Below are 13,311 nucleotides of genomic sequence, written 5' to 3'. Positions count from 1 at the left end.
CATGGCAACAAGGGGCCTTACAAAGACCGCCGGGTCTGCCCTAAGCATCTGCCTATTAGGCCATATGTATCTTTTTCAAATCATCATGTAGGCGTTCAAGAGTTCGCTGCTTCAAGCTTAATTTAATTAAAAAATTACCACCTGAAAAAAAAAAATTTTACCTTTTAATTTTAATTTTTAAAATTTACAATTTTGTAAAAAATTCTTACAAAATTGTCCAGCTAAAAAAAAAACACCACACAATACTTGTTTGGTATCGGCGCACCCGCAGTGACCCGTAGAATAACGTTAACTTTGTTATTTTTAGCACACGGTAAACAGCGAGAAAAAAAACACAAAAAACAATAGTGGAACTTCTGGGGGTTTTTTTGGGGGGTTTTTTTTTTTTTATTCCCTCCTTCAAAAATGTATAAATAAGATGTACCCCAAAAATGGTACCAATAAAAACTACGACCTGTCCTGCAAAAAAAAAAAAAACAGCTTATCGCGCAGGTATTTTCACATAAAAGTAGTTCGGCAGCGACACAAAATATTTTTTTTTCCGTGAATATTTTTTCTGTTGTGCAAAACGTAAAAAAAACCTGTCAATTACTGAAGCTAATCAATAAAATATATATACCCCAAAATGGTGGCATTAAAAGAAATACAACCCGTCCCGCAAAAAAATAAGCCGTCAACGGAAAAAGGAGCGTTAGAACTTTTGTAATGCGAAATTGAAAAAAAAAAAAATGCTTACCCTAAAATAGGCCGGACCTTAAGGGGAGAAACATTCTGATACAACTTTCCTATTTTCTACCTTTTGTAGGGATCGTAGTCGCCGACTAAGGATCTTTATGTATAGTAAAAAGCAACACTGCCACCTAGAGGCCAATTTATACATTGTATATTTATAAACCGCATAGACTCGTACACCATGTATAGAAACGTGTTTTATAATAGTTGTTTTATATTGATATAACCTTCGGCCCATCAGATGAAGAGATGACGAGTGCCAAGGACACAACGGCCGAGACCACCAGCTCTGAAGAGGAACAGGAGCCCGGATTCCTGCCCATCCCCAGCAACTTCAACCAGAATCGGGACAGCGAGAGTCCCACCGATGGGCCGGCAGTGAGGAGATCCAGCCGAGGATCCTTTACACGGGGCAGCTTAGAAGACCTACTGAGCATTGACCCCGAGGCTTACCAGAGCTCTATGTGGCTGGGAACGGAGGACGGCTGGTACGAGACCAATGTGTAATGTCCTATATTGGGGACCAGATTCTAGTATTGGGAGGGACACTCTCTCTCGATATATATATATATGTGAAAAAAAAGTCCATCAAGGTCGACCGTTCCCGATCAATTACACGTCATTCGTTGCCGGATTAGTTCTAACCCTTAATGCCATCCATCGTTAGATAAGCATAGTGTCTGCAATTCCATAGTTTCACTGCTCTAACTGTAAAGAACCCTTTCTAATATTGATGTCTGAAACGTCTTTCTTCCACACGCAATGGATGTCCCCAGAGTCATTGGAACAGATCATGTGCTAGTTCTTTGTATTGACCACACATATATGTATACATGTTAATAAGATCACCTCTAAGGCGTCTTTTTTTCAGCTTGTTTTTTAATAATCTAGTCGCCCCCCCCCCCCCCAATGAACCCTCTCCAGTTCTCCTATATCCTTTTTACAATGTGAAGCCCAAAATTTCATTCCATATTGAAGATGTGGCCTTAATATAATATAATATTGAATTGGGGTCACTGGTTTTTATCTCTCATTTTTTTATACACCCTAAAATCGTTTTTGCTTTTGCAGCTGCTGCCTGACATTGAGTGCCGCTGCTTAGCTTTTTTGTAACCAGAATACCCAGGACCTTCTCTTGTTCTGTTATCCCCATATGACATATGCTGAGTAGCTAGAGGGAAGATAATACCTGCACCATGTAGCATTTGTTTATGGTGCCAAGTCGTATTGGGAGCACATGGGGTGCAGAAAATGACAAGGGGGACAACCCAAGTCAATGGTGGATTGTCCCTCTCACCTAATACCTAAATGCTTCTAGACTGGGGACGCCATGTAGCGACCAAGATTGCGCTGCCGGGTCCGTCGTATGTGGTTTACCATTGACGACCAATGGACCCAACTGACTTATTGTGGGTTTTGTTGGAGTTTTTGTAGATCTTGGTTACAATTTGATCCAATTATTAGTTTAGAATTTGAAGATGTTCTGAACTCCTTCTCTTCACTGTCCAGCATCCACGTCTATCAGTCTTCAGACAACATCCGGAATCGCAAGAACAGCATGAAGATGCAGCACGCGGCGGCGGTCATGTGTATCCTGTAAGTGCCCCAAATCTCAAAACATACGGTGCATGTACAGTAGACGAGTCTTTATGGTCCGGAAATCCTGATCATCCAGCAGGTGTCACAAATAGTCCCCATATGGGACTGACATAGATGTAGTTAATAGCCCGACACTAGACACCGCAACTGCTTTTTTTACACTATCGGCAAATTATCCACAGCCCATCTTCTTCTTACAGGGTAACTAAACATTCAACAAACTTCTGACGTGTCATAGAGACATGTCAGAAGTTTGTATTGGTGGGGGTCCGAGCACTGAGACCCCCACCAATCTCTAAAACGAAGTGGTCGTGTGAGCGCTCAGCCGCTTCGTTTCTGTTCGACTTTTTCCGGAAAGCCGATGTATCGGAGTACGGGCTCATAGACTTTCTATTGAGCGGCACTCCGATACATTGATTTCCGGAAAAAGCCGAACAGACACGAAGCGGCTCAGCGGTCACACGAGCGCTGTAGTTAATGCCTGCTAGGCCATGCCAGAGGCATAATACACGGACAGACAGTAATACACTGCGATACAGAAGTATTGCAGTGTATTATAAAAAGCGATCAGATGTGGGACTAGTAAAAAAAGTTTAATAAAGTTTATAATAAATAAAAATCCAAAGTAAAAAAAAAATTGAAAAATTAAGTGTTTTTACTATGTAAATTTGCTGGGTTTTTTCTAACCCCCCCCCCAAAGTTAATAAAAGTTAATCAATAAATTATAAGTAGCTTGGTTTTTAATGCCCAAAATAGGCTGGTCACTAAGGGGTTAACGAATGACACCTGGATTCAATTGTGGCACTCTACAAACTGTTGCTTTTTATTTGTGTACCGAACTTGGATTGTTTCCTTACCAAGTCTCTGCGCTACAAACTGCTTCTGTTTGTCTGTGCACGGAACCTGGACTGTTACTTGACTACTCTCGCTATTCGCACCATTCTGCCTGATCGTTTTCAGCCATTGGACTTCAAATCTGCTTCCAGACCTTGACAGATGTATAGCAAACAATACAGATGAGATCCTGCAGCCCGTTCATTGCCTTTACTTTTAATTCTGTGTGGTTTGATTTGTAACACGTTTCAGCGCTCCAAATTTCCTTTCCCCCACCCCCCCGGCATACAATTAAATGATAAAATAACTGCAGCCGCCACTAGGGGAGCTCGTCACATACAATCTATACAGTTCCAATTGAACTCAATGATAATCCTGTCTTCCATAAGATTCTGAGCTCCCCCTAGTGGTGGCTGCAGCCGGACAGAATTTAGCTTACAATTGTATCTCCCCGATACCTAACTGATATGGATATTTGGTGTATATTTATTAGGGAATTGCTATTCATGCAACTCCCTATTATATCTTTGATGGTTCTCCTGGGCCTCAATGCAAAATCTGTAACCCCTTCCCCCACCTACCATGTGCCATTTCTATAACTGGTGTTGTATTATGGGGCAGAGTGGCCTTTGGGCCCCTGTTGCACCAGGACCCAGTTGGGACCTTTACTTCTGGTTCACCGTTAAAACAACATTGTAGGAACCCTATAGGGAAGAAGTAGGATTAGCACCAACATAATGGGATATTGCGTCCAGTGTTTTCCCAGAACGCGGTTGGGGTCGACAGGGCGATGGATTTCATGTAATGAGCCTCTCGTCACCTTGCTTTGCAGGTATCTGGATAACCAGGTGTTCGTGTCCATAGCAAATGGAGATCTTATTGTTTATCAGCGAGAAGCAGGTAAGAGGCTCGGGAAGTCGTCCCTTAGGAACAACACACTGACGCGTTTCAGGCCGCTGTGTCTAAGGGTTATTGCTGCCTGAAGACCATCAGTGCTCCGTCCGGGGCTGGATTTTATGTCTCGTCTTTAATATAATCTCAGGATCTCTGATTATGAAGTTGGTGTGTGCCGTGGGTTCTTCAACCTTACAGGAATCAAAGCTCAAATTTGACTTATTAGTATTTTTATTTATTTATTTAGTATTATGATTATTATTATTTATGAATATATTATTTTTATTATAGTTATTTATGGATATTTTTGATTTATTATGATTTTTATCAGTGCTATTATTTTTATCTATTATGATTTATTATTTTATTTTTAATATTAGGATTTATTCATATTTTATTATATTTATTATGGTTATTTTTATTATTATTATGGTTTTTTTTAATCCCCTTTTTGTTTTGTTTTTGTGTAATTTGTAATGTCAAATCACATTCTTTAGAAAGTTTTCTGTAATGACGCTTATTACATCGTAGACTAAGAATAATTCCAGACAAGCCGCAGATTTTACCTTTTCCATCCGCTGTGAAAATCCGTAATAGAAAGGACATTTTGTTGATTTACGATCCGCAGCATACCCTGATTTCGGCATAATTTTTTTTTTCCGCTTACATGTTGCAGATTTTCAGCGCAGAGTCTGCACTGAAAATCCACCATATCTGAAAACCCTAAAGTTTGGCCATACACGAGATAGCTGTCGGCTGACCGCTATTCCTCTGGACTCCACCATAAATATATATGTTCGGCTCAGCAAATCGTGTATGTTTATATCAATGGGTAGAGAGAAATAAGTTGCTACCATACTTCTGCTGCCACTGGGGTCTGGTGGGGACAGAGCTTATATCTCGACATATCCAACATATCCATAATCCAACATATCCAAACCCTCTTTCCCCAACATAGTCCCCATATACGGTGGGTTTAGCCTACATTTATCTGATGTGTCTTTGAGCCTTGTCTTAGGTCTTTTTTTTTTTCCTAGGGAGCTTCTGGGACCCCCAGAATTCTAAAACTCTGCCCCTTGGTTCACCTGGAAGCCCTGTCACTAAGATGGTGTCCATCACTGGGAAGCTGTGGTGCGGCTGTCAAAACAGAGTCATTATCTTGAACACGTCGTCCCTGCTTCAGGAGGTGAATTACAATGCTTGGTCCTCGTGGGAGGGGCAGAGGGCGGGGACTCAATTTTGTACACCCCTGAGGATCTAGTAAAAGCTATTATCCTGATCCGATTTAAAGTTAAAAAACAATTCTTTTTATAGGATTTTTAGAGTGCTCAGTCCTCGTTTTTGGCAGATAAGTAGCCACACATTCACAGTCCCGTAAAAAGTGTTCTGTAGGAATACCCCTTTAACCCATTAGTGACCGACCCATCGTGTTTCTACGTCGGTCACTAACGGGCCTTATTCCGATGCCATAGACTTTTTACGTCGCGGCATCGGAATAAGTTTACAGAGCAGGGAGCTGTCAGATCTCCCTGCTCTCAGCTGCCAGAGGCAGCTGAGGGCTGGGAGCGTCCCTGCTCTGCCGTGTGAGATCGATATTAGTATCGATCTTACACGTTTAACCCCTCAGATGCGGTGCTCAATAGCGAGCACCGCATCTGAGTGGTTTTGGAGAGAGGGAGGGAGCTCCCTCTCTCCCCCACCGACACCCGGCGATACGATCGCCGAGTGTCTGTGTCTCTAATGGCAGCCGGGGGTCTAATAAAGGCCCCCAGGCTGCCTGGAGTGAATGCCTGCTAGATCATGCCTCTGGCATGACCTAGCAGATGCCTGTCCGTGTTAAACGGACAGGCAGTAATACACTGCAATACAAAAGTATTGCAGTGTATTATAATAGCGATCGCAGAATCGCATATTATAGTCCCCTCATGGGACTAGTAAAAAAGTGAAAAAAAAGTTTAATAAAGTTAATTTGAAAAAAAATGAAAAACCCAGCTTTTCCCCTTACAAAATGCTTTACTATTAAAAAAACAAAATAAAATTAAAAAGTTACACATATTTGGTATCGCCGCGTCCGTAACGACCCCGACTATAAATCTATTACATTATTTAACCCGCACGGTGAACGCCGTAAAAAAAATAATAAAAAACTATGGAAAAATTGCTGTTTTCTGTGAATACTGACTTTAACAAATGTGATAAAACGTGATCAAAAAGTCGCATCTACTCCAAAATGGTACCAATAAAAGCTACAGGTCGTCCCGCAAACAAAAAGCCCTCGTACAACCGCATCGGCGAAAAAATAAAACCGTTACGGCTCTTCAAATATGGAGACACAAAAACAAATAATTTAGAAAAAAAAGTGTTTTTACTGTGTAAAAGTAGTAAAACATACAAAAACTATACAAATTTGGTATCGTTGCAATCGTAACAACCCGCTGAATAAAGTTATTGTGTTATTTATACCACACGGTAAACGGCGTAGATTTAGGACGCAAAAAAGAGTGGCGAAATTTCAGATTTTTTTCTATTCCCCCCCAAAAAAAAAGTTAATAAAAGTTAATCAGTAAATAATATGTACCTAAAAATGGTGCTATTAAAAAATACAACTTGTACCGCAAAAAACAAGACCTTATACAGCTATGTCGACGCAAAAATAAGAAGGTTATAGCTCTTGGAATGCGACGATTGAAAAACGTTAAAAATAGCTTGGTCATTAAGGTCCAAAATAGGCTGGTCATTAAGGGGTTAAGGGATGTCTTGATGCTGAGTACTCTCAGGTCTGGAAAGTGTGATACTTGATCAGAAAAAAAGAAATCCTATCGTTGTGAATTGATTCATAACTTCAGGACACTGGATCTAGTGTGTGTTCTCCTTCCTCTGTAATGTGCGTTAGAAAAAATTGCGTGTCTGAACAGCTCACAATGGCGGTGCCAAATTTATTATTGACTAGCACAATTTTGATGGTGTAAGGTAGAGAAGTGTCTCTAGTGTGGACGGGAGTCCCACCAAATGTAATATATAGCCTGCACCATCTTGATAAAGTTGGTGTAATTGGTGCCAAATTGAACAATTCACCCTTCCTTTCTATAAAGTGCTGTTCTTACTCTTGATAAATGTGCCTCACCATTGGGTCAGTTGGCTTGGGATTGGCCATAGTGTTTATGTAAATTAGTCCTTGTCCTGATCTTTAGTCCTTGTCCTGATCTTTTGTTTCTTCTCCACATTCAGCACACATTCCATATTGGACAGGATCAGAACCGTTGTGTCACGTGTATGGTCACAAGTAACGTGGGGATGTGGATCGCTCTTCAGGGCAGCGCCCAGGTTCGTCTTTATCACGCCACAACCTTTGAGCAGTTGGCGGAGGTGGATATTGCTCCGCCCGTGCACAAGATGCTGGCAGGTAATGGAACGGTCTGATGACATGCTTGTGGTGCGTTCTATTGGGGGCCATGTCTCAGTAGAACAGTCTCTGTATGGGGGATGCAGCATTGTACGCAGAGTCGTGGTCTATCCCTATCATTACTTGTAGCTGATCACTGAGGTTGTCTTCTCTTCTTCTTCTCCTCGAGGCTCCGATGCCATCATCCGCCAGCACAAGTCGGCATGTCTGAGGATCACTGCTCTGCTGGCTTGTAAGGATCTCCTGTGGATAGGCACTAGTGCCGGAGTGGTCCTCACCCTCACCATCACCTCCAGCACTAGCTCTCTGAAGGGCCCGGTCAGCCCGGTGGGACTCTCTCAAGGACACACTGGCCATGTCCGGTTCCTCACATCCGTGGAGCTACCAGATGGATTTGACGTGCACTTTCCACTGCCAGGAGACCAAGGTGAGTGCTCGTTATTACCTGCCCCACAGCATGGTGGCATTAGATGACTACAAACCATATGGGATACAGGGAAACCGAATAAAGAGCAAAAAAATGACAAACAAATCATGTCAGTGACCCCAAAAATATATGATTTTGCTGTCACTTCAAGCATCAGTGGGTAATGGTTGTGTCACACCAAGCACCAGTGGGCCATTGTCATCCCGAAGGGTCAGTGAGCCATTGTATCACCTCAAGTGTCCATAAGCCACTGTTGTGTCGGCCCAAGCGTCGGTGGGCCTCTGTTGTGTCGGCCCAAGCGTCGGTGGGCCTCTGTTGTGTCGGCCCAAGCGTCGGTGGGCCTCTGTTGTGTCGGCCCAAGCGTCGGTGGGCCTCTGTTGTGTCGGCCCAAGCGTCGGTGGGCCACTGTTGTGTCGGCCCAAGCGTCGGTGGGCCTCTGTTGTGTCGGCCCAAGCGTCGGTGGGCCGCTTTTGTGTCGGCCCAAGCGTCGGTGGGCCGCTTTTGTGTCGGCCCAAGCGTCGGTGGGCCGCTGTTGTCGGCCCAAGCGTCGGTGGGCCGCTGTTGTCGGCCCAAGCGTCGGTGGGCCTCTGTTGTGTCGGCCCAAGCGTCGGTGGGCCTCTGTTGTGTCGGCCCAAGCGTCGGTGGGCCTCTGTTGTGTCGGCCCAAGCGTCGGGCCTCTGTTGTGTCGGCCCAAGCGTCGGTGGGCCTCTGTTGTGTCGGCCCAAGCGTCGGTGGGCCGCTCTTGTTAGGCCTAGGTGAGGGTTTAATTTTTGTGGTTTTAACTCCTTACTTACTACTGTATTTCCCGACAGGCAATGAACAAACATCCGACACAGAGAAGAGAGACTCCACCCGGCATCGACCAAAATCCAAACTTCTGGTCATCAGTGGAGGAGATGGCTACGAGGACTTCAGGCTCACCAGCAGCAGCGAGACTGTGGGCAGAGATGACAGCACCAACCACTTGCTGCTATGGAGGGTCTGATGACCCCACCGCACAGTACTCTGAGCTAGACCCTCTTCTCATGTCGCTGCTGCCCATCACTCCGTCTTTGGCTTGTCTTTTGACGTATTACATGCTGACACCTCCATCGCCCATCCAACATCTCCATGACGCGGGTTCCACCAGCCAACTCTATAGAGGTTTACCATGGGGGCCGAGTGGCCTTCAGTCCAAAGAGTCGATGCTTAGGGGGAGCTGAGAACGATGAATGGAAGATTAGGGTGGTACGATGGGGTATGGCTGCCAAAGTCTTCACTGTGATGGTCTCGGTACTTTCACGTGCCTATAGCTGAATCCTTAAGATGGTGCAACTGTAGATGTCGTCGGTGGGTTGTCGAAGGCCGATCGCCGGCTCTCGGCACCTTCTAAGTCTGCAAAAGGTATTAACCACTGGTGAGTGAGCGGCGACGCCAGCGACTCGCGTTACTGCTGTCTATCGGAGCTTTGGGTTTTATTTTCATACAGACCCCATAACAGCGACGTCCTCCAGGACCACCCAAGACCGAACGTTCGGAGGGTCCGACCGTTCACTCTGAACCTGTGGCTTAAAATGAACTGTGTTAAAGTGTTGCCAGTCCTGCTGGCCATTATTATTATTATTTTATTTTTTATTCTTATTTATTGTCAAGTGAAAAACTTGTGTTCAAAAGGTTTTAATATTTTTTAGCGTGGTAAAACGGATGCCGTGGATTCCTGATCTCTACGTTTGTGGTGATCGAGACAAGGGGGGGGGTCATTAAGATTATGAGCGACTCAAGACACTCCTATCTAAACCCAAGGGTGTATAGAAACCAAAGTCAATCTGCTAGGAGCGACCAGTGGCCCTTTGGGCATGCTGGGATATGTAGTCCCCATGTGGCTGAAGTGCTATGAATCTCCATGTATAGAAGCGAATTAAGAATACGGCCCTTTGATATACTGAGATGATTAGACCGATCGTGCAGTGATGTCACAATGGCAGCTGCGTCCGTATACAATATATATATATATGTGCCTTGTGTAAGTACCTGGATTGTTGCTATCACAATATTAGAGAATCATTTATATCCACAGTGATGACATCACAGCCACGGTAGATACAGGGTATTCAAAACTACATTCGTGTTCTTGACTGACTGGGGCTCTATAATTGCCAGCAGGTGGAGGCGGTTAGGAAAGGGATCACCTGATTGGATCAGGGTTGTCACACAATCGGGATAAGCCTCTTTAATATTTCACCTGCCTTAGAAACTTATAGGATCACCCAGAAACAATTCCTCAACATATGATCACTTTATAAACAGATATGGGCGGTTTTAGATCAAAGTGGACATTCCCTTTAATTTTATTTTTTTTTTAGTTTAAAACCTTGTCATTAAGGAGCAGTAACTTAAATTGACACTAGGTGGCGCTGCTGTTCTTTTCTTAAATATTGAGATTTTGGGTCACATACTGGGATTTGTTGAACACCTTGGGGTTGAAATGGGTACATTGACGATTTAATTTTTTCGATTTATCGCTGCTTATGTTCCATTCTGTATTTTATCTGACCGCACCATAAAATGTGCTCTGTAATCTTGGTCCCAAGTGTAACATTTTTGTAGAAGACTGCGGTCACGGTTTGGAATGTGTTCACCCATTGCACTGTGCGCGCCATTTTTTTTTCCATGCTCTCTTCTATTGGTATATATAGAGGAGAGGCCCGGCCTGCTGGGAGTATATATGAGTGGGTATGAATTTTCTGCTGTCATCGTGGCTTGGAACTGAAGGGGGGTCCCAATGGCGGGACCCCCCACAGACCCCATTGTTATGACATGACTGTTGTTATGACTAACAAATCCCTTATGGCCAAGTTTTAATGCCAGATACCGTAAAAATCCTCTGGTCCGGCATCCAAAAGTCCGCTAATCTGGCATCTGCACATAGAAGTAAGAATTCTGGAGCTGCAGGAGTGCCCCATGGGGTGCCGAATGTGAAACACTTATTTGGATGTCTAATTATTTGGAATATCTGATAGTCCGGCATCGGAGTCCAGTGGATGCCAGACTAGCGGAAATGATTGAAGGATCTTGCTGCATCATCCGGCTGTACAGTGCGTCGTCTTGATTATTGTATTACGATCAGACACCCGTTTTCAGAGCTGTAATAAGGGGCAAATGGAAAAAATATCAATTATCCGGGACCGGACGATCCAGCAAAATCCTCTAAACTCTGCTTGGCCAATCGGATTTCATATTTTATTTGATTTAAGTGTCACCTCTTATAATTCCTATCTAGATATAATCCTCTCAAAATGTTGAAAAACTTTGTAATGATATTGTTTTATACTCCAGTCACACCCAGAGCTGCATTGACAATTCAGCTGATTTCCCTCACATCTCCCAGCAGCCCCTGCTGGTACATTGTACAGAGCATGCTCTGCTACTTTGTGCTTTTGGAGATCTAGCCTTTACTCCAGGCTCTGTACGTTAGCCCGATGTAGTAGAACAATAATAGCATCTCCCACAATGCAGTGCAACGCGTTGCATTGTAGTTTGTCGGATCATACACCACAGCAAATCATGAACCTGCAGGGGGTACAATGAGCTGTGAGGGAATAAAAATCCTGCAAAATTTTGAATGCAGCTCTGGGTGTGACTGGAGTAGAACAGTAGCTAGTTCAGTAATCTGCTGCGTTGTATTGTAGGAGATGTAGTTTTACATCAGATTATCAGTGTTAACCCTATATCTCACACAGTGCCGCGTATCATAATAGCTGAACTAGTAATTGCTGACAGATTCCAAGCAGAGGCCAACAATGATGAATGCAGCTCTGGATGTGACCGGAGTATAAAAGACAATATTATTCCGTTTTATATGCAGAGTGAAATGGATTTCTGATTTAAAGTAAATAAAGTGCAATCATTATATAATGAAAAGTTCTAATATACTTTGTGTTTCTGTTTCGCACCATTTTCAAGAGCTCTGCTTGCTGTTGGTGAATGGGAACGTTCATTGTTTACATTTAGATGTTAAAACCTGCGAAGCAAGCTGTGACAAGGCTTGTACAGATTTTCAGCCTCTGGGTGTAAAGAAGAATGTTCTCATTTACTGACAACAAGCAGAGATCTTAAAATGGTGAAGAATTGGAACGCAAAGTCTAGTAGACTTTTGCCACGTTTTTTAATATCCAATAATTATTTACATAGAACCGACATTTTATTTAAAATGTTAAAAAATTGAGGCATTTGTTATATGTCACGGGCACGATTCCCGAGGTGACAATAAAAGTAGCTGCTCTGGGGCCCTGCAGCAGAGGGGCCCGTGCCCATTCCCACATAGCCAAGGATAAACTAGCTGGCCTGGCTAGGATGTATGTAGAGTATGGCTACAGTATGTATGCGCTGCCTACAGGATAATGCAAACTAGACCTGTATTGACCACAAGAGGGAGACAGAGAGGACCAAAAAGTTACATAGGTTTATAAGGGGGCGGAAGAGGGGTCAACTATAAGGATGTTGGGGAACAAAGAGGAGAGATGGAGTAGGGAAAAGTGACTGCTGGATGGATTGAGGAGATCAGGTAGATGAAGAAAGTGAGAATCATGAAGTGGTATGTAAAAAGTGGTCCATCCCTTTAAAAAGGTGGGCGGGGCTAAACATTTAAAGGTACAAAACGCATTTGTGAAAATACAAAATGTTGTGATCCAATACTGGGCCCCATTACTTCGTTTCAAGAGTATTCGCCCCAAAATGCGAAAAATAAAAATCTCCGGTAAATATAATTCTAGTGGGTGACAACCAATATGGCCACTACTACAGCTCCCCCAGGGGTTGTCACCCAGCTTTCCACAGACCCTGAATGGCCGTTCTGCAGTGATAATCCCATAATAAAGCACGATAGGCCGGTGTGTCCGTGATGGCCGCCATATTGTTTTTTTTAAGGATTTATATATCAAATTTTTTTATGTTTTAAATGTAATATTCATTGAAGCCGCCCATCAGAAATGTCATGACAGCGCACGTGGCTGATCCGCCGCCCACGATCGCTCGCCAGTGCGGCAGATATTGATGTCCCCAGTAAAACTCTGCCAGTTCTGCTATGTCTTGCACTGTAACTAGCCCCCGCCAGCACTTACGGGGTTACAGAATGGGGGTGTTGGGGTAAACGTTCCCCCTGGGGTGTTGTACATAGGGGCGGACAGTTTGTTGCCTTTCCTGTAAATAATATTCTAAGCGTCTGATTGTCCAAAATCATTTTGATGGCATATTTTTATATATATAAATCTAAGATGTCGGAAGTCCTCGCCGTCACGTGGAAGTTGTAACCACTCCGGCGCCTTCGGGGGATGGGTAATATCCTCTCGGTGTATTGTTTGAGTCGCTATGACTGCCATATTACATTGTCTTATTTTGTCACTGTGGATTCTTTGTAAATAAAGTTCACCAGTGTTGAATCCGA

The 13,311-nt window shown here is 43.6% G+C and overlaps 1 protein-coding gene across 1 annotated transcript in view; it reads left to right on the top strand.

Annotated features, from left to right (window-relative positions):
• ARHGEF17 (Rho guanine nucleotide exchange factor 17) overlaps positions 1-13,311 on the top strand; it is a 48,797-nt gene extending 35,486 nt beyond the window's left edge. Inside the window, exons 14-20 of the mRNA XM_075850035.1 lie at positions 974-1,220; positions 2,242-2,328; positions 3,998-4,065; positions 5,097-5,245; positions 7,288-7,462; positions 7,632-7,889; positions 8,702-13,311. Of these exons, the coding sequence (XP_075706150.1) occupies positions 974-1,220; positions 2,242-2,328; positions 3,998-4,065; positions 5,097-5,245; positions 7,288-7,462; positions 7,632-7,889; positions 8,702-8,874 (1,157 nt within the window). The 3' untranslated portion in view covers positions 8,875-13,311. The remainder of the gene's footprint in view (positions 1-973; positions 1,221-2,241; positions 2,329-3,997; positions 4,066-5,096; positions 5,246-7,287; positions 7,463-7,631; positions 7,890-8,701) is intronic.

The sequence above is a fragment of the Rhinoderma darwinii genome, chromosome 2 (assembly GCF_050947455.1).
Source record: "Rhinoderma darwinii isolate aRhiDar2 chromosome 2, aRhiDar2.hap1, whole genome shotgun sequence".
In the NCBI taxonomy this organism is placed as follows: domain Eukaryota; kingdom Metazoa; phylum Chordata; class Amphibia; order Anura; family Rhinodermatidae; genus Rhinoderma; species Rhinoderma darwinii.
The sequence above is the reverse complement of the archived record's forward strand: the minus strand, read 5'-3'. Positions and strand labels throughout refer to the sequence as shown.